At 35.9% G+C, this 21946-nt stretch overlaps 1 protein-coding gene across 1 annotated transcript; it reads left to right on the top strand.

The window, feature by feature from the left end:
• The first annotated feature begins 2386 nt into the window (after positions 1 to 2386).
• Positions 2387 to 21267, top strand: LOC148958358 (serine/threonine-protein kinase tousled-like 1). Its single transcript, XM_089112986.1, has 28 exons — positions 2387 to 2759; positions 7874 to 7958; positions 8337 to 8405; positions 8663 to 8729; positions 8914 to 8981; positions 9449 to 9562; positions 10057 to 10083; positions 10729 to 10800; positions 10967 to 11005; positions 11475 to 11510; positions 11840 to 11875; positions 12201 to 12277; positions 12721 to 12780; positions 13201 to 13292; positions 13670 to 13748; positions 14330 to 14396; positions 14810 to 14907; positions 15252 to 15333; positions 15799 to 15890; positions 16119 to 16164; positions 16777 to 16820; positions 17089 to 17170; positions 17322 to 17342; positions 17759 to 17825; positions 18218 to 18408; positions 18854 to 18907; positions 19732 to 19839; positions 20239 to 21267. Exons 2-28 carry the CDS (start codon positions 7902 to 7904, stop codon positions 20437 to 20439), a joined length of 2046 nt encoding a protein of 681 aa, XP_088969112.1. The 5' UTR covers positions 2387 to 2759; positions 7874 to 7901; the 3' UTR covers positions 20440 to 21267.
• Positions 21268 to 21946: the final 679 nt, after the last annotated feature.

Below are 21946 nucleotides of genomic sequence, written 5' to 3'. Positions count from 1 at the left end.
GGATACTATTTCATATTCACCTGAGCTACTAAGAGGCTGGAGCCCACGCCCAGCTCTGCTGCAAACAATGATATTCGAATAATAGGCAAATAATTTTATGCGCTTATGATATTCTAAAAATAGCGAGAACAGATGGTGCTATTAAGGCTCTATCAAGGTATTATCAACTGCTACCCAAATACCTATAATTTTCAAATGAAATGTAGTTCTTATATAAAACACATATATATCCACACACTTCAGTTGTCATTGATGGTCCCCAGATCGTCTTTACCATAATCTGATATATCCGTTTAATAAAAAAAGAGCTCTCATATCAAAACCGAAATAACACTACTAATTGGAGTATTGTACGGCAAGTAGTGTGGCTAGTGTATTCGGGAACCAACTGGGATAAAAATACATTTAACATAAAGAAAATCATATTTGCATAATTGATTCATTTTTACAATTGTACTTTTCAGGTGAGCTGAATGCTTCCTCGTTTATTGAGGAAAGTCAGTTTTTGTTGAAATATCACGAATCATGGCTAAATTGAATCGGAAAACAAGAATGTCACAATGGAAAATGTCATGGGCTACACAAGTTGCTGAAAATTAGCTTCATTTCACTTTTTTGTAAAAATATCGAAAAGATAGCTAATTTGAGAAAAGGGCATAAGTTGTATAAAGGAACACAACATGTATAAAGGACTAACCTAATCTGTTCATACCTAATTAATTAATTCAAGACTTGTTAGAAACTACTCAAAAAAGTAGAAAAAGTTATTTTCCCTAATAAAGTCGTTTTAGGAGGAAAATTCCACACAGGAAAAGCAGAAGTGGCAAGTAGAGGTTTACGTTTGCTTTCATGCATATATTTGTTACATTAACGTTGAACGTGGTAAATAGATGACAAGCACTCTCGCTGATCCACAAAAAGCCTTTTCAAAAAGTAGAATCTTATTGTAAGAGTAAGAGTCGTGCAATGTTACTTAAAAGAATGGAGCTGTTTGAAACCATCTACTTAAGCTCATTGACAGCAGCAATGCTGATTTGTATCATGCGGAGCACCGCAAGAATCTTGTCTGGAGTCTTTGATATTTATACAACGTACGTGTGGTTGCTATTGGGTATTAGTATGTGTTTTGTTACATATCTTGACTGCACAAACTATTTCTGGCTAGGAGTTATATTTCAATCATAAACGATTAAAATCAATGCTGATGCTGATTTTAGTCCTGCTTGCAGCTTTCACGAGTCAATGCAAAAGTTTGCAGCCTTCACATGCTCGATTACTCTATCCTTTTGAAATCAAAGGTGTCAACATTTTCAATCTTTCATGAGACTTTGGGGGAACAGATACTTAATGTTTAAAAACTTATCTTAAACTCTAAACAGGGTACATTAGAATGCTTGTGTTAGAGGTATAGTCATGATACGAGTTGAAATTGTAAAAATAAATTTAGGTACTGAGCTTTGAGCTTTGTTTTGTTATCAAAGCAAGCGCTATAATGGATATTTCACTAGCAAATTTGATTAATGTACCAGAAGAAACGTCAAAATCAGATAGGTACCCAGTCAGATATTTTGATGATATCTGATCAAATAATGAAGAAGGCGTCTGAAGAGATAGAAATGTCTTGCTAATGAAGTTAGATTAGTTTGAATTTATTTTATAGCACAAAACCTACTTGTTTGGTCTATGAGCCAAGAACATCAGGTTGCCTCAAAGTTGTCACAAAATACTGCAAGCGGTAATTTGTTAACTGTAAGAAAAGCCTGAAAGATTTGCACTTCTAAATGACATGTCCTGACCTTGATGCTTTCTTTCTTATTTCCTGGTAATCTATAGATGGTTCTTGGCTTTGTGATTTGAGCTTTGTTTCGATGTATTCTTATCATTTCAATGCTTAGTTTTGAGAAAATTGAAAAAAATCCACGAATTGAAGAAGACTATGGCCAATCTCAGCATAGATACCATTTGATTAAAAATTAAGATATTATGTCTTTTCAGTAGCTATGTCAACAACGTTAAAGCTTCCCGGGACCATATTTAACATAATAACTACGGGAACGATTGCCCCTCTCGGCTTCTCCAGAATGGTGACTTTTATTTGTTTAATGCAATTGACCTTCGTCACCTTTTCCTAAAATCAAAAGCTTGACGTCACATTAAAATTCCCTGAAAAATGGTTTTGACAATTGTTCTCTGGTCAGCGGCGAACCTGACCATACTTCCCATAAAGGGGCGTACCAAACTTTGGTTCCCAATATTTTTCCCAGTGATTTCCTGTGCAGTTTACACAGTTTACGTGGCAATAATGTGCAATGCATTTTTATCTCCTTTTTTACAATCCCATCATTTTCGTTCGTCGCAAAATCTTGGTTAAAGCTCTAGGCTGTTTGAAAAACTGGTAGCTAATTTTTTTCTGGTGACATTTTGAGCCACCTCATCTAATCTAAATGTACGTGGTCTTCACACTCACAGCGTTGCTGATCATCTTGCATATTTAGAGCCACTGCGAAGGACAGGCTATTGTATACGTGGGAATCCCGCGCCTAGACAATGGCAAATTGTAATATAACAATGAAGTCTCGCAGGAGATCCCGGCTTCCCGAGAACCTGCAGTTGGCCTGTGAAACACCATTCGAACTGTCTTTAAGAACCAAGAAAACTGTAACTTAAATGGTACTTAATCTGCCTCTTTTGTAAAGTTGTTCCTTCAAGAAATTCACAAAACCAAGAAATACTACTGGGGAACAATTTCGTGGAAATAGGTGAGTCGACAAGTATTTTTGGTGGTCCTTTCTCGTCAGTTATTTGAGTCGATGTCGACCCGTTCTCCGCCTAGGCCCGGCATCTATAGCTGTTCAGATTGACCAGCAACGTGTTTGTCTCATGGATAATATGGCAAAAAAGAGTCATTTGAGTTACTAAATAAATATGCCTGTTTCTAGAATTTCTTATTTTCATTACTTGGTTACAATGTATCCAAATCTAACTGCGAAGTTTCCCTATAAGAATCGTGTGGATGGCATCCATCAATATCTTCACCAGTAACTTCAATTTACACCGACCCACGTCTCATTTCTGCTTACCCCACCCTCCAGACTCGATAATATTGTGAAGCATGCTATTTCTTTTGAAAAGATTGTGAAGCATGCTGATGGTTTTTGCAAAAGACTAGACTATCATTGGCAAGGAGTACATAATTATCACTGTCACCTCTGGGAAGGTAACCTGGCTATAACGCACGTTCTACCCTCCCTGTATTTGAATCACATAAAAATTGGAATGATCCTCATTGCCCTGAGCCAACATTGTTTTGGGTTTTAATTTACTTGATCGTCACTGGTCGGTTGGCCAAAAGATGACAAACAACGGCGATCCTGCTAGTTCTGTTTGAGAGGTCACATGAAACTACCCTAAGCCAATCATTTTTCATGGTGTTCGTTTCATTTATTTGTTCGTTGGTTGGGTTTGATAAAACCACAAAATTGAACTCATCAACAGTGATTTGCTTCAGGAAAACTCAACCAAACCGAACAGCAACTCTATCAAAAGATAATATATATACAAGCCAAAATTAAAGAATTATTCCCTTGAATAATATTTTCAGTGCAATCCTTATCTCTGTTTTGATAGGCATATAATTTTGTTTGGTAGATTGATATGATAGGAATGAGCAGTGACTTTGACAAAATATATAGTGTGAACAATTTATATCTCTTATCAAGTTGTGAATAAGATAAAACAGTAGAATTTGTTTTTGAATTGACAAATCATTTCTTCTTACCTCTAAAATATTTGCAGGAGTTTGGCAAAAAGTTAGCAAAAAATTTCTGCAAAAGATTGTGTGTATAGTCCTGAACCAAAAGATCCAGCCTTCTAAAGATGCAAAGGGCTTATTGTTAATCCATGGTCTTTGGTGATAAGGTTATGGAGTTGTTGGAGAGGCAAGTTGATGACATCACCAGTCTTCGTCATAAGGAAATCACCATGCGTGTGGCAAACCACACATATTATTTTTTTCATGCGTGCGATTCACACTCTTAAAATTCAGGCTATTTTGACCCCCGTTTACACAGTCCTGTTCAAAACGGAACCGTGATGGTAAAAAATTCGTTCTTTTTCGTAACAGGGTCAAAATAATTCTGGATGGCAGTGCAAAATTAGCTCGGTTCCAGAGTGCTAGCGTAAACGAAAGGGCAAACCGCGACTGCTTTGTCACTGTTCGAAACTTGCATGCAGGGCTGCCTAGAGAGTTGGGGGCCCTGGGGTAAAAGCGGAGAATTAGGCCCCTGCAGGCGAAGCGAGCAGAAAATTTTTGCGAACAGACCCTTTGAACTAGCTTAAATTTGTTCATTCACTTAAAATGTTTTACTGTTTTTGAGCACAATTTTGTTACTTTAATCAATTTTATTTCAAAACAGAATCATTTACTTTATAAGGCCCCTTGCACCTCGAGGCCCTGGAGCAATTTGCAGAGAGCTTGAGTGTTTATGCTGTGCTCATTCCAAGAACATTCAACATTACAGGACAACTATAGGGAAATATTGATTGATACAGTGGCGTAGATAAAGGGGGGTCAAGGTGAAGCCCCCCTCCCCCTGTACAGCTAAACTGCTGTTTTGTCGAAAAACTTCTGATCTGATCAGAATTTTACATGGTTGTCTATTTAGATCCAAATGTTACATTTTGAGAGAAAATATTTGAAAGCTGAATATGGTGATCTCTTCTGTTGTTACGAATCAGATTGGCAATCTCTTTCAATAAGGTATAGAACTTAAAAATACCTTTTTTCAGATAAAAGACAAGAAAAATCTTTGAATAGTGTGATTTGTGACATGTGACTTACACGAAGTTATGTACAAAATTTTAAAAAATAAAGCGCTTATAAATCTTTTGTCGGAAAATCTAAATTTCTGGCCCTTTTTTATGAATTTTATGCAATCGCACGCATTAAATGACGAAGAATGCATTACAAAAACAAATTTTTATAATTATTGAACTCTGACCACATCAAAATCAGTTGGATCTTTGTCTACAGATTGTGGAGATATGGCTATGTGAACAGTTTGTCCATCAAATCACTGTCATCTGGCATGCATTTATGAATTACAACCTTTAAATGTTCCACCAGGGATGGTTCTAAACCTTTCTCTGCTTTGTGCACATTTACACGGAACATGTTGAACTTGGAGCCATTTGTGAAATAACTGTCCAAAAAGGACTAAAGATGTGCACATCATTAACTTGCCCAGTTTTAACATTTCTTTCACTAGTGCTGTCATCATTATTTACAGCATTGCATGTTCATGCTTGAAATGGCAACAAAAATTATTAAGACCTTCAAAACATTGAGAAAAAATCATTAATATTTTCTTTTATAAATGCTACAAAGCTGCAACATTGTTTTGAATAGTGACTCAACTAATTCACATCAAAGTCAAAACTACATTTGTAATTCATAAGCAAACTCGGGTATTTCATTGACCTTATCTCAACCCAGAGTGAATCTGGCCACCAATGTTAGAAAAATCTTCATCACAGCTTTGGCCCTGTAAAGATTTGATAAACATTTTTTTGACTAAAATATATGGCTTGAAAATGGTATGCAAATTTGCAGTAATGTGTCTTAACCTAAAAATCATCTTTGCTTGTAAATTTCTTGCTTCCAAAGATAACATAGCCAAAGTTTTGGTGTGTACTAGGCAGATTTTAACTTGAGCACTTGGTGCAAAAAGTGTATTGAACAAAATATCTCTGGTTCAGGGAAAACAACAGATTCACTTTTGGTTTCAGCCAATTTGCAACTGATCTGAATGATCTTGCTCAGTGATTTTTAACAGTTTTATTTTGTTCATGAAATGTATTCAGATTTCAAAAATTGTCTAAATTGTTCTTTGTAATGTCATCACTATGCAACTTTATTTTCTGTGTATTTTGTGAAGCACGCCTATTCCACAAAGTGAAAGTCCCTTTTTTCACCTCATTATCGCCCCCATTAGAGCAAATAATGGTGCACTGTGCATTTTTTGTTTATTCACCTGCTAGCAAAATTCTTTGATATTAAGAAAGTGCCCACAGAGCCGCCCACACACCTCATATAAGAGAAACTTCACTTTCATTGAATTTTTTGCTTTCCTTAGATTTAGCAAAAGTTCTACACCTGTGAATCCTTTTGTCTTTAAATCAACATGGAAATTTTGAGTTGATAAGTTGTTGTTGATCCATAAAATCTTCTCAAGTGGTGCATATGACAGTCATTTGTTGTTAAATAGTTGATATACCCTATCTCCTTAATAAAGTTTTCCAACCACAAGGGAAATGGTCCTATATTTTGATGAGAGGAAATTGGGGCAGTTTTAGAATACAAATCATTTGACTAAATGTAAGCCTAGTTTGGGATTTTTGTTCCACAATTTCTTAAGTTCTTTTAAAAGATGACAAAAAGAAATAACAAGGAAGTGTTTCTTGCTTTTTTTGAAATTGAGCACCTGGCACCTGGCTGGGTCCTGGAAAGTCTTCCTGCTTCACCCTGCTCAGCTTACAGTCTTGATTGGCCAGAATATAGTCATGTGGTTCACTGAGCCCATCAACAAACATGATTATTAAAATTAAATTCTTTCAACAACGGGGATGCATTTATATGATATGTATAGTTGCCCTATCAGAACTTTGTGATATGTAACATGCCTATGGAAAGTATAATTTAATCTTTTTATATGAGACCAGCAAAGACCATAAAAAAGGTTGTCCAGCCTGAGTCTGGAGTTTTATGCTGTTAGTTACTTTATACTTTGCCTTACTTTTAAATTCTTCAAATATTTACCTTCAAAGTCTTAAGATTTTGATTTGAACATTTTAGTTAAACTTCCAAGAATTAAATTTTTTGTCATGTTTTTAAAGTTTCATGATTTTATTTGTCAGGAAAACCTTTGTACTAAGAAAATTTCCAATTTGCAACTTTTTTCTTCTCTCAATTAAGTTTAGCAATTGGATTGAAGTACTTACTCGTTCTGAATCTTTTTGGGATGGGTTTTTGTAGGTCAGACAAGCTATATCCTGAAGAGATTTATTACTGTAGCTTTTAGGAGAAAGGCCATATATGATCTTAAAGGCTTTATAAGGCTAAAGACCCGGCGAAGAACTCACAAGATGTGATAAAATTTGGCTTTTATTTGCCCTACGACAAATTGCATTGCAGGAGAGTTCTTTAAGAGCATTAAATTTCCATTCTCAAGTTCCGTTTTACTTTTGTGGCTAGTTCCATTGTCAAGTAAAAAAAACGTCACTGACACCGAATGTTCGGATTCGCGAATAAATCTCACAATAGTTCCCTTTCATGTTTCGGTTTGGTTATTCTCCGACGGTTTTATATTCTAAGAAATGTTTAATGAAAAAAGTTTTTAGTTATGATACCCTATCTTGAGCCATTTTGCAGGACAAATGACTTGCTTGATTAAAACTTTGTTTCTCTCTTTGACAACTGACTGCAAAATAAATGGGTAATTTCAAGGGATTTTTTGATTTAATTGAATGCAAATAGGCAGAGGTTAGGACGTCAAGAGGACGGAAACAAATTGAAAAAAAGGACCTGACCCCTTTGGAGGCACATTCAGATGAAGTTGTCTTTAAAAGCACATTAAAATCTTACTTTTTGTGAAGGCAGTGGCGGAATTTTGCTAGATATCCGCTTAAAACCAGCTGTTGGCGCTTTTGTTGGTGAATTTTGTCAGTGAATTTTGTCGTTTGTCTGCAAATTTGCTTGTTTTTGGAGGTTTGCCCCCCCCCCTACCTTAGACATAAATTTTCGCCTCTTTGGCAAAGAATCGTTTAAATTTCAAGATATCGCTGTTATTCTTCAATTTGAATTAATCTACTTTAGGTGACGGAGATCCTGCATGAAATAGACCATGGAAGGACTTGATCCACAAAGAAGAGAACTCCTCGAGGCAAGAATATTTGGCAAGGTGAGTGCTAAGCTTTTGGCTAGAACCTTTCAAAGCAAGACATTTTGTCATGGATTTATTTGACTGAAATATATCGATGGACGAGACTGTAGTTTAAAGTGTTGCTTTGGAGTAACCCCTCACCTGTGTTGTTGCAACTTATGAAAGCAACATTTTTCTTTTGGTCATTTTAGGCTATCCATTCCCTGTTCTGTTTTACCTTTTCCCTGATAAAGACTTTGTGTAAATGCAGACTAGCAATAAAAGAAAGATTTGAATACCTCCAATTTACCTTATTAAAAGCTAACATAACACTGCTATGTACTTTTAGGACTTTTAAGTGCCTAGTGTATTTCAGTGAATGCTTGTTCGTCAATAAATATGTTTGGGTATTTTTAGTTTGGTTCGGATCAAGTTTCCTCCTCTTGTCCACAAGCCACCGGAAGTTCGAGTGGGGATACGTATGACGTAAGTATTTTAAGGCACGTGGTTAATTGCTTATTTTTTTTATAACCTTGCAATGAACTATATCGAATGCAGCTTCATTTAAATTTGGAAGACCCAACCCCATAAAGTAATATTCCAATTTTGTTTCTACATATAACCTGACTCTGTTAATCCATTTTTGAACTAAAATTTTTCTTTAAGGTCAAATGCGTCTTTTTTGTCGCAAGTGAAATGTAAATTTTGTGTCATTGATAACTTTGCTTTATAATTGTTTCTAGAAAACTCCTGAAAAGCCACCTAGTACAAGAGGCAGAAAGAGAAAGGGTGCTGCGACCCCAGATGACGGTATCTGTCTTATTCTAGCAATTTGTAAGGTTATATTTAAGTGAAATTCGCCCTTGTATCGAAAATTGCTTATTGTGGTAGATTTAGAACTTGAAGAATACTTTGTCATCAATGTCAGTATATTGGAATATTTCAAGGAGATCGCGTAAGTGTACTCAAACTTTGTGTATTCCTTAATTTTCAGGATCTGCGAAGTCGGGCAAAGGTGCCAGCCAGGATGGTCGTCAAATTACCAAATATTTTGGAACAAAGGTACATAGCGACTCATTTGGTAATGTGTACCTGTAAAATTTTTATGTTTGAAAGATAACAGATTGTTCTTGTGTCACTTATCTTTTGTTTGAAAAAATTAATGCTTAAAGAGCTTCTTTTTATTTGTTGATATTCCCAAAGCATCTTCTGATAAAAATGTTTGTTTTTGACAACATCAAACTAAGTTTAAGATTCCAGTAGCATTGCATTAGGAATTTAAAAAAGTTGGATTTTGAGTCGATCATGTTTATTGCGAGGTCTTCTTCTTTTTTTTATTTTGCTCAACCATATTCACTTGGCTCTACCTATTTCTCTTTCTCTTAAGACAATTTTAAAGTGGCTCGCTAATTTAGCAAACAACTTCTTTTATTTTGCAAACAACTTCATTTTTTACTTAAACGGTATTCATCGAAAAACCCACTTTTTTGTTTTATTTTTTCAAAATTTTGCATTCACTTTGTACTCAGGATGTCTCAAAAGGCAACAGCAGCCAATCTTCGGCATCTTTTGCGAAGAATTCTGCATCAAGAGACATTTTCCTCTCGAATTCTAATATGTTTAATTCTACCAAAGCAACACAGGTATTTCTCTATATGAAAATATATTTATTACAAAACCCGCTTCTCTATTCTCATCATAAAGTTGCAGTTTTTTAATTATCCTTTTCACGACAGAAGAGTTCTTTGTTTTTTGAAAGAGTTGAGTTTTTGCTCATAGTTTATGAAAAATTTTCTTTAAAAAAGAAGGCAGATCAAAACAGACATCCGCTGCATTTTCTCTCTCTTTATTTCCCATCAAGGCATGGATAAAGTTATAGGTGCAAGCCCAGTTGTTGGAAAAAAACATTTTTATCGCGCTTTGGCATTGTTTAATAAATGGTAAAAAATGATTATGGCCTTATATTTCAGATTTGGCAAATTAGATCATATCAATTGTATTGTAATAGTGCAAACAAGTAATCATATATTCAAAAGATCGTATGTTTTGCCCAGTGAAATATTAATTGGATTAGGGTTACTCATTTTTGATGAGAGGGGATTATTTTCAATTTTATTATTTGTATTTTTCTTTTCAGACGGATTTAAAAGCAATGGATATTAAGGTTAACAAATTATTCTATATTCTCTCTTTGTCTTTCAAATCCTAATAATGTCATACAATATCATAAAATGTTGCAAATCTGTTTTTTGAGTATGTGTTTTTATGCTGAGTAGCTAACTCGAGACAACTTCATCATTGGGGTTTTTCCGTGAATTTATTTGCTTGAAATATATCGATAGACGTGGCTGTAGTTTAATGTGTAGCATCGGGATGGACTTCAGAAATGTTATTGCCACTGATCACAGCAACATTTTGCATCTGCTTGTGGTAATTGTAAAGGCTACAAATTTCCTGGTCTACTGAATCTGTGGCAGCTTGACTTCAGTAAATGCGCACTTCACACCATTGGATGTAAGGCTAAATTCAATTTTGTATTAGCCCTCCGCTGGTATCATGTTGGTTGTATAACTTGTCAAAGATGCGCTCCATATACTAGTCCCCTACGCTGCTGCACCATCTATTTTCGCACAGAAAAGTGTTTTCTCACTCGCCAATGATACAGTTTACTAGGCTTGTTGCTGTAAGGACACTTATGATGGCAGTGGACACTAGGCTTGTTGTGTAGCACGAACCATTTTCCTTATGATTTTACTGTACCTTATCGAGTATGTTGGATTGTATTAAATTTTTCAACTTATGATTTCAGTTGCTGGAAAACAACGTTACAAACGGCATAGAATCGAAAAGAAAGGATGGGACAATTGACGATTTGAAAAGGGTAAAATATACTATAAAGTTATCAAATGATGTATTTCATTGATGATTTTCTTTCTTCTCGTGATTTTCCTAAATTTAATGTAAAAGGCCTCAGAAATGTTTTGAAATGTTTGTTTTTCGCCATTGTTGTTGTCCTTCTGTGTCGAAGATATGGATTTATTTTTTAGGAAATATCCCAGCTGGAACAGCAAAGAAATACACAAACGGTAAGATTTTAACAGCGGAGTTTCTAAGTCTTCTTTCCACAATCTGCATTTTAATCTCGTTGGCAGGCATCCTCTGTTCCGTGTGCAGCTAACAATAACAGCTAAGATCTTGTAGGAAGTAAATTGCGTAGAGTACCCTTCAGATTTCTATTAATATTTACAAACGCTGCTTGGCAGATAATGGAATTATATTCGCAAGATCAGATTCGTGAATTTGAGAATATGTCATGGCAGAATTTCGATATATTCAGCACAGAAAGCCTTGCAAAACTTTTTAGATGCTAAATTTCTCTCCTGAAATGTAGCTGTTAGATTTTGCAATTTCACATTAACGTTTTGTCAAGCTTGATATATTCGGGTATTCTGAATTTCATGCTCCTTTTATCTCGATTAAATTTTTTGTGTTATATTTTGAGATAACGCTTTGCAATCAGCCTTTGCTGCAAAGTAACTGGTGATTTTTTTTAAGGCCGTACAAGCAAAATTGAAAGACAGATTAGACAAGGTGTGTGAAGTTTCATTTCATAAAATCTCTTCATATTTCCATGACACGTTCATAACTTTCAGTTTCATGTGCTTTCAAGAGATCATAACTCTGTTTCCGGGAATGTTTTTTACCCACTGCACTGCGGCATCTATCTTATGTTCAACAGCTCTTAAGAGACCTGTATACTGCGGCGGAATATTAGTTATCAATGATTTGTCAATTGTCATTTTTGTTAAAAGATAATCGATGTTGAAAGATAATTGATAAAACGATAATTTTGTTGAAAGATAATAAATAGATTAGTTCCTTTCTTTTCATGTGAAAGATAATCTTCCATTCTTTTGCAGAGTCTGCAGATCATCAAAGATTTTCTCATTCAAGAGGTTAGCCAACATTCCAGATCTTGCCTGCAAATTATTCATATTAAATGTAATTTATAAGTTTCCATTCCTAATCCGATTTCGTTACTACAATTTTCAAGATATCACGTTAAATAATTCCAGGAATAGTAGCTCTTGGTTAGGTTTGATTTAGTCAAAACATGATTTAGTTTCAGTTTATGGCCTCAAAGAATTTAGATTTTCAAAAATCTTCGAAAACCATCAAACCCGCAGCCTGAGAAGATGCAAGTTTCACTTTACGGTTTTTGCAAGTAACATCATGTATACTTGAGTTATTAGGTCACAAAATCCTTCGTTTGTACCTTAGGCTATCGATCGCAAGCAAGAGCGAAGAGAACTTGCAATGAAAAACAACCTGCGTCTTGGACAGTTCAACACTGTTAGGTGAGCCTATGATTGTCCCATCCATCAGTACATCCATCTCTCCTGCAGCCGCTAATCACCTTTACACTTCAACATCCTCTCCGATCACATCAGCTGGATCCTCTTTCCTCTCAAAGTCTGTCTCACCCCATCACCCTAAACCCTTTTTATTTCACAACCAGCTCTATATAGCTGTCCTTTCATACCGTCTGGTTCATTCCCCATTCCAGTTATGTTTGCATGTATGAAGCATTTTCAAACTGCACCAAGCTATTTTTTTTAAAGTATGTTAGCTAATTCCTAGACACTAGAAAAAATAAAGCGGATCGTTCCTTTTCTAATATGTTTATAGAGTCGATTGAAGTCGATGTATTTATGGTTTTATGGAATCAAACGGTCATATTGCGTCCTCTCTTGCCCACTTCTTTGAAGACTCATTCCTCTTTCCTTTTTTTTACATAAAGGCAAGGTGCCCAGTTTGTGGAACAGTGGCATGATGGACATGCTTTTAAAGAAGTCACTAAGTAAGTACTGCTTTATAAACACATACGCGAATTGCTCAAACATTATGCAAATCTTTTGTAAAATCGCTTTGAAACCCAGAAGGAGTTCTTTTTCACCCTTAGACTCTATTGATGATATTTTCTATATGTCAATGGCATTGATTGGGCAACTGTAATTTGTTGTGTTCCTGTTTGGCCTATTTCGATCCCTTACTGGGTATACAATTTCATATATATGTTTCATAGCTTATCATTTCGTGTCACTATCTGGAGAGTGTTAAAATGGTTGCCTTTTGCAAAGCCATTTTTGTGTCTAGTTCCTTCAAGATAACTGTTTGCAAATCTTTTTAGCTTGCGATGCTATACCTTTGGCAGTAGAACAGTTTTGCTTACATCAATTTGAACGAAAATTGAACGATATTTTTTATTATGTCTTCACAGGTCACTGGAGAAGATAAATCAAACAAAGGAGGACGTTGAAAAACAACGGAAATTGCTACAGCGAAGAAAGCCACCAACTGAAGGCAAACCGGGTAGGAATTTGCTAGTTTGATGTTTTGCAGGCTGGCATGTTTAAGCCAATTGCGTTTGTCGTCATAATAAGTAGCCTTTTGAAGATATTTCCCCTTGCTATCCTGATTTCCACTCTTTAGAGGAAAGTATAACCTTAACTGTGATACTTTGAGCAATTGTCTTAATTATGTTGTAAACAGCATTTGATAAGACATCTGACTTTTAAGCTACCATTGTGCTCTATTTAGGTAAAATCGTCAGTGATGTTTGTAATGCAATATCAGATATCTACAAAGCAGATTGTCTTCGAGTTACTGTCAGCTTTAAAATTGTTTCAATTTGTTATTGAAGAGTTATTTTTCACATGTAACAGTTAATATTTTGATTCTATCAAAAGAAAAGAAAGAAAGAAAACAGAAACAACAACAACAGTATCAAAACGACGACTCCTTCTCCAGACCAACAACTCCAGCCGGGTATGTTTCCAATTTATTGTCTCCGATTTCATGTTTAATGTGAGATCGTAAGCTAGCTTTTATTGCTACTCGTTATGTGGATGGTTGTACCATTTGGTCATTTGTCGCTTTAACGCAATTTTAAGAACGCACCCAGCAGACACCCATCCCCTAGCAAACACCCCTCTCGCCTTGTCTTAAACACCCTTGAACCATTAGGTATTTCCCTAAGGGATTCAAAACGTTGATTGTTAGAAAAGCCAAGTCCTCCTTCATGTACGCGTTGTTAGTATGTGTTAGGTTGTTTTCATGGAAGCTGTTCTGTTGCGCAATTGTGTTTTTGTAAATGATCTAGCTGGGGAGAGGGTTTAGTGATAAGGATGAACTCGGGAATTTTCGAAATACTGCTGTCCAAACTAAGATTAGAACATTGAACTCGGCAAGAATTTGAAATCCGCGGATCTTTAATCTAGAAGGATTTGGCATTGCAACCAAATTGATATACCAATCATTTCGAATGCTTCTTAAAAAGAAAATTTATATATAATTATATATATCATCATTTAACAAAATTTGATGTTTCATGAAATATTTTTTTTTAGGCTGACGATGAACGAGTACCATGAGCAAGATGAAATTTTGCGCCTACGCTCGGCAGCTGTTAAGAAGGTTCATACTTAATTACCTTTTTCCATTTATTTTGTATTTCTTTATATTTCATTTATCGTTTCTAATCTCATGTGTACAACCGCCGTATTTCTGGATGCAGCTTGGCTTTCTTATTTGTGCTAACATGGTTCCGGTTTTTGTTTGTATTTGTAGTTTTATGTCGTGTTCTGAGGTTTTACCAGTTATGAAAATAGATATTATAGTTGATTGAGAAATTGTACTTCGCTGTCATTCAGTAAACAAGATTGCTTCACGGGGGCTGATAGTAAACAAGATTGCTTCACGGAGGGGGGGGGGTAGCTAGTTGAGTTGAATGCCAAGGGTTGAATGCCAAGGGTTGAATGCCAAGTGCTTTTGTAAATGTTTTTTTGCATCGCTTTTAATTTTCTTTGTATGTTTGTATTGGTAAATAGGAAGAGCAAGAGCTGCAAATGGAGCTGGAAAGACTGGAAAGAAATAGAAACATTCACATAAGAGAAATAAAAAGAATTCACAACGAGGATCTGTCAAGGTAAAAATTTACCTGATTGGGAGTGTCATTGTAATGTTTTAATAGCTTCAGATGAAGAAGGCACATCTCAACATGGTATGAGGTGGTCTTAGGCCGAAGCAACGGGCTTAATTCAACGATATCTGATTCTTCGAGTCAACGTGTTAACAAGACAAACTGTCTTATACATCATGCGCTATATTCCAGTCTTGCTTCTCTCTAATTTTCATTGCATCCTTGAAGATTATAGGTTTTTTTATAGCATTGAGCCTTCATTTTAACAATTCGTGATGGCTGCTTGTGTAAATGGGCAACAAAGATTTTAGTAAGATTTTTGTATCTAGAATCGTTCCCTTTCCTTGCAGATTTAATCACCACCCGACGTTAAACGATCGGTACTTGCTGCTACAGCTGCTAGGCAAAGGGGGATTCAGTGAAGTATACAAGGTTTGCTTCTAAACTTTCTTAGATGTTTTCTCTCTCAAATTTTTACGTCCATTTCCCAACAGAAGCAAAGGCCGTTAGTGGAGCAGTGAAGCAGTCCCCTTCGAAGCCCTTAAGTGGAGCAGTGGAGCATTTGAAATTCGGACATCCTACCTGAGACTACCTTTGTCTCGTGCAGAGGCAGGTTTCGAGCTCGGAAACGTTTGATTTCAATTTCGAGGACTATACAAAAAAGCCACGGCTGCTCTGAATGTTTGTTTGTCTTGCCAATTACTTATTATTTGCCAATTACCAGATGTAATTCATACAAATTGGGTCAATCTTAAAAAACAGGATAGGACTTTCTTCGAGCTGTTAAACCTCAATTATCATCGGATAATACAATTTTTCATTTGTGTTTTGATTTTTGCCTAAGATTGAGTATTTTTTCCCTTGAGTTTGTTAAACCTGAAGTGAATTTTGTTTCAGGGATTTGATGTGAAAGAGTTGCGTTACGTCGCTTGCAAAATTCATCAACTTAACAAAGACTGGAAGGATGAGAAGAAGGCCAATTATATCAAGTATGTTTTTTAGAAGTTGCTTTCCACCTTTTTATTGGTGCCAAAAGCATCCAACTTGGGTTGAAATCAACCTTATCTTCTCGTTATGATTAATGTCTGGCCACCCAACAATCTTTGGCTTAAACCCTTCGATGAATTCAGCACATGTTCTAATGACAACATGCGCTCTGATCAATGACATGATTTTGACTCAGATTTGACTTTGAATTTTTTCCGTCCCCTTTTTAGACATGCAGTTAGGGAGTATGATATTCATAAATCATTGGACCATCCTGTAAGTATTTATCTAAAGCTGTTTTCTTCTACCTTCTAGCTTACATATTTGTTTATTCAGCAATTAGCATTACTGTTTACTGGTCTGTCGAAAAGTGCTCCGTGTCATATAGGTAGAGCTGTGCATTCCTTGGTGCATAGAGCGGGACAATTCTATATTGCAACTACTGAGTGTGACAGTCAATTTTTGGTCATTGAGTAATACTATCTACAGGGAGTAATACTCTGAAATGAACGCCCTGACGAAAATTGCTCAAAAAACAACAGTTAACTGTAGAAATAGAGCTATGTCCCCATATCAAGAAACCCCTGTGCCCCTCCGGGACTGCACCCCTGCCCCTATGTATAGCAAGGTACAATGATGGTCGTTTACAAATAAGAGAATCAGATGAGATGTGGAAAAATTAACTTGGCTGGCACTGACGCCCGCTCGAGCTAAAGTTATCATCAGAGAGCTACTTGAAATAAATTGATGAACGTACTTCAATTTGTAATTATATCTACGGGTAGCTTCCTTTAATCAAACTTGGTGATAATCCAATTCTAAAGCTCCAAAATCGCAATTGCCAACTCATCATGGCCAACTCAACTAGTATTGTTTTTCATTTTGCAGCGTATTGTCCGTCTCTTCGATGTTTTTGAAATCGATTCAAACTCGTAAGTTCCAATTTTTCTTGTTCTTCAATTTTTCAATTTTTCTAGTCGTCGTAAACAACTGTGTACTAAGTGTTTAGTACATCGATTCGCACCATACGGATCAAGCCATCAATCGAAAATATTTGTACCAAGAGGTTGAATTTAAATTATGTCAAAATATAATTTTGGACCCCTTGTTATAGAAGGCCCTTGCTTTCATGTCCGAAGACTTTGTAAATCGTCACATCTTCTCCGAAAAAAAGTTGATTACGCATTCACTTTTTTACAGATTTGTTACCGTACTCGAATACTGTGATGGAAATGATTTAGATTTCCTTCTCAAACAACAGAAGATGGTTCCTGAAAAAGAGGTTAGCTAGCCTTTTTGCAAACATCTTTCGATTCATTTAACAAAACCTGTTTTGCAAATATCTCAAGAAGTTTTTTAATCAAAGCCATTTGTTACAACCTGTGATTTATCATATGAAATATACATCAATTAATGTTTTTTTCTGTTTTCAGGCAAGAGCGATTGTCATGCAGGTGAACAAATATTTCATATGTTCCTTACATTTAGAAATTACAGTTTCGAAAAATTGAAAAATTTATATTTTTTACCGAATAGACTAAGCAGCAACAACACCAACTTAAGATAACAATTTATAAATGTAGACGATTCGGTAAAATTTTTGCATCCACATTACTTTTTTTCTTAAGATCAAATCTTGCCTAGTGTTTGCGTTGTGCTTGCATCATGTTTGCGTTGTACTTTCTTCATGTTTGCATTGTGTTTGCGTTGTACTTGCATCATGTTTGCTTTGTGTTTGCGTTGTGCTTGTGTTATGTTCGCATTGCGTTTGCACTGAATTTGAAATGAGATTCTCGTTGTTTCCTTGTTTTCAGCATTTCTAATTGCATTCACGCAGTGTTAATAAACTGGTCCGATGATTTTATTACAGGTCATCAATGCGTTGAAGTATTTGAATCAGAGGAAACCCCCCGTCATACATTACGACTTGAAACCAGGTTCGTGCTGTAAAAGCCCATATGATTGACATATGTCTTGGTACTCGGGGTGTTTGAAGGTTTTACCGAGTTTTTACTGAGCTTTCTACAGTTGTATCTTTTTCAAGCAACGAAGGTTATCGAATAATTTTATCTAACCTCCGAGTTTTTCATTTTTCGTAGCATTAGTTGGACTTTCAACGTCACAATTCGGCCCTAATGCTCTTGTTATCTCCTGCTTTATCATGGCTAATCTTTTGATGACATTTACGGCTGTCATACTTTACATAATTTGTTCTGGTGAGCAATGGACTACTTGCCTTGGTTTTTGCAATTGGCCTGACTGAATTGCAGCGTAAACTAATCAGTCATGAAATATTCCTGAGATTCACCAGGTATTCTTTATTTTTTAGGAAATATTCTATTAGGGACAGGGGAGTCCAGCTGGGAAGTCAAAATTACTGATTTTGGCCTAAGTAAAATCATGCCAGAAGATTCTATGGAGAGCTGCATCGATCTGACGTCACAGGGAGCTGGAACCTACTGGTACCTGCCGCCAGAATGTTTTATTATTGGCAAGTCACCTCCGAAGATTTCATCAAAGGTACATATGAGAATATGTCGAAGTAGCAATCAGTTGATTATCTAATAGAAAGATCTAAAACTAGAAAGTTTAGATGAAAGGCACAGCCCCACTTTTACGAATCTTGCAGTTACCTTTTTAGGGCGGTTGAATAAGCAATGGTTTACAATTTGTTGAAATTTTGAAAGTTAAACGATTGAAATTGATGTTTCATTGTCTATTAAAATCGATCCATTATCTTTATCGTCTAAGGAAAAGGTATTTGGACCGCCATGAGTTGTTTTGTATTTTTGTATGGCCAGATGCTGGGATTTATACTTAATGGATTTTAGGCATCAATGCAAAGTTGGCTAGAATAAAAAGAAATTTTGAGTTGCAATGATTTCTATTCCTTTCTCTGTCATTTTAATGCATAATTTTCGTCTGCTAATGACATTTGACCCTCCCTCTTCGCTCTATTTATTAGGTAGATGTCTGGTCAATCGGAATAATTTTCTATCAATGCCTTTACGGGAAGAAGGTAAGTTGCTTTTTCATTGCAATAGACGCCGAATTTTGGATTCTAGGGGTGTGACGCAAGATGAAAATGAAAAGCTTATTGTAGAAAGAATTCTTATCATTGGCAAAATGTAAATTATGCATTACTATTATAGAGCTTCTCCACTGCTGACAGCATCTTTTGATATGCTGTTTCTTAAAAAGGGAAAATATACTGTTGTTTGGTGTTCCCCGTACGTCTCTTCTGCATTAAAAAGCTACCTCGGTTGGCTGGGTCCCCGCTAAGTATTTTTGGAGACGCTCATCCATCACGCCCCCTTGCCCCCTTGCTCCCTTGCCCCCATGTTTGTTAGTGCCTGTTTTTAAGCCAATATTCTAGCAAAAGCCTTCGCAATATAGTCTGCATTTTCAAGCTATTGCAACACTGAATTGCAACAAAGACAAATTACTGAATCACGTGTTTGGATTCAAATAGCAAGTCATCTATGACTCATGCTTGCATTCATGTACCTTTGTAATTAATGTAGTTTCTGCTGTTTATGTCTTCTGATGTATACTAGTTTATTTTCTCTTTAAACCAAATTTTTGACACGTCGATGGATCTTCACAACATTGGAAACTTTTCACGAGCGGCAGGCAGTGGTTATTGCCACAGCCAATTGTAAAAGTTATTCGACTGTACGACTGCAAAGGAAGCTTTTTAGACTAAATTTTTAAGGTATGAATTTAAGTGGCTACTCTGCCTTTGGTGGGAATGATCCTAACTGGGTTCTTTTTTACTTTTAAAATATCAATTAATTGCAACTGAATGCAGCAAGAAGTCTAACGGCATATATCAATTTGTAGCCCTTCGGACACAACCTATCGCAGGCATCAATTTTAGAACAAAATACAATAATAAAAGCGACAAACATTGAATTCCCGGCTAAGCCAGTTGTCAGCAACGAGGGCAAGGTAGGTACACTTGATTTATTTGATTAGATTATAAAACGGTTTGTTTGTTAATTAGTCTTCTTTTCTATTGAAACAATGAGCTCCAGATTGATAATATTTTTAAAGGCACCAAATTTCAACTCACTTGTGAAGTGAGATAAAGATGTCACAGTTCTGAGTGTCTAATAAGTTTCCCAATATGCCAACATCCGCTTTAGACTTGAAAATCCTGACTTGATTTTCAAAGTTAGCTTTTTTAGGTAGTTATTCAAAATGCAGTAAATGTGATACGCTGTATTCGTTGAAAATTGCCGTTTTTCTAGTTCATCAAGAGCTGCATTGTAGAAAATATTTTTTTCTGTGTCAATTTTGAGCTAGATTCTTGAGCCCTGACAATCTGTTTCCTGTGTTCTTTCCTAGAATTTTATCCGGAAATGTCTGACATACCGGAAGGAGGATAGACTAGATGTTCTACAACTGGCTGAGGATTCGTATCTCCTGCCCAAAAAATCCAGCTCTGCATCATCTAGCTCGATGGCTCAGCAAAATGACTCCAGACTTTTTAACAATCTTAGTCCTTCTTCAAATGTTGATCAAAGTGCAATAAGTTCTTCTAATTAAATGCTGATTGGTTGGACGGAATCGTGCAGGCTTGCAAGATATTTTGCCATCGGTTGTGTGGCCATCTTGGTCGTTTTCGTGGTTTAAAAAGAAACATATGTATTAGCCTTTCAAAAGCAAATCTGCTTCTCCTTCTTAAACATCTTTCTTCCCGTGCCTTTATACAAAAGGTAATTCTTTGTAGTTTCATTCTACTTGTGCTGTTTTTTAGAATCAAAATTTCTTCCTCAGATTTTCGTATCTAGATGTTTGTGTTACCCTCTTGCTCGTCAAGAAACATCCCGAGAAAAGCTTCTAATGTCTTGTTTCTGGCCGTTTTTTTTAAATAATTGCAAAAAAGGAATTGGGCTTTGTACTTATTTGTTTGCGATATTACGACTTATGCAAGCTTAACTATTTTTATATGTTAGGTGTTTATATGTGGTATTTTTCACTTCATCAACTGCAAAAGTGGTGATGCTGGCTTGCTTGTTTTGTTCGCTTCCTATCATTTCTTTGTGCCAATCGATGCTTATACTCAAGAACGTTCTCGACATAGATTTCTGTCAAACCTTCCTTGCGAGTCTTGACCAGGATTCCCCATAACCAAGACACCCCATTGCCACTATGGCCCATGAACCACGATACCCTTAAACCAAGTCTGTGTTGTTTATGCATAATGCAAGCTGCCTGTGTAATACGTTTGTTTTCAGAAGGCGAGATTAGGGTTGAAGCAACAATTGCAACATTTTCTTAATTTCATACAAATGAAATCGTATAATTATTTTTTCTTCTTAGTGTAACTTGCGTTTCTACGTAAAATTCGGAATAAATCGCATCGGTCATATTGATTTCTTCGTCTCCACTTAAGAGTCACTCCTTTCCTCTTTTAATATTTGAGATTTCTATGAAATCCTTTTTATGTAGGCGACCCAAAAATGGTCTTCTTTGCCTTAGTGTATTCGTCATCGTCAGCGTATTGTCTTCAAACATTTCTCGCTGTAGAAGCAAGTACATTTCGATGAATAAATGACCTTTGAATTCAGTTTTTTAACTTACCTATCCGCTCGTTTCGTACACAAATCCGATGTTTTGTTTGTTCCATTTACGTCAAAATCTTTAGGTCATTGTAAATCATTGGAAACCCCATTATTTGGGCAACAAGGGGATAGAAACTTCAAACGAAATGAAGAAGATAGAACGGCAGAGAAACACAGAAACGTCGTACTAAAACCAGGAAACATTTAAATGAACAACCTTTGTACAATGAGCGCACACGACTGGTTTTCTTTTGACTGACTTTCCCTTATTTCAGATTGGATTTAAGGTATCAGATTGCTTAAGCGTTCAAATAGACTAGGGACAGAGAAAGACTAGAGAATTGGTTGATTGTATGTATATTTGTACTTGTGCCAAAAATATTGTATTGATGCAAAATGTAGACATATACGTTGAAGAGGCAACTGGAAAAACTTAAAAAAATGGACAATTTCGGACAACTTTTCAGACATCGTGACCATATGATGAA

This window comes from Rhopilema esculentum, chromosome 16, assembly GCF_057945365.1.
Source record: "Rhopilema esculentum isolate cy_ngs chromosome 16, ASM5794536v1, whole genome shotgun sequence".
In the NCBI taxonomy this organism is placed as follows: Eukaryota; Metazoa; Cnidaria; class Scyphozoa; order Rhizostomeae; family Rhizostomatidae; genus Rhopilema; species Rhopilema esculentum.
The sequence above is the reverse complement of the archived record's forward strand: the minus strand, read 5'-3'. Positions and strand labels throughout refer to the sequence as shown.

Excerpts from the sequence above, each read along its gene's own strand:
- LOC148958358 (XM_089112986.1), top strand. The coding sequence starts at position 7,902 with ATGGAAGGACTTGATCCACAAAGAAGAGAACTCCTCGAGGCAAGAATA. Across the intron at positions 13,749-14,329 it reads AGACCAACAACTCCAGCCGG|GCTGACGATGAACGAGTACC; the intron begins GTATGTTTCCAA and ends ATTTTTTTTTAG. Across the intron at positions 16,165-16,776 it reads ATAAATCATTGGACCATCCT|CGTATTGTCCGTCTCTTCGA; the intron begins GTAAGTATTTAT and ends TTCATTTTGCAG.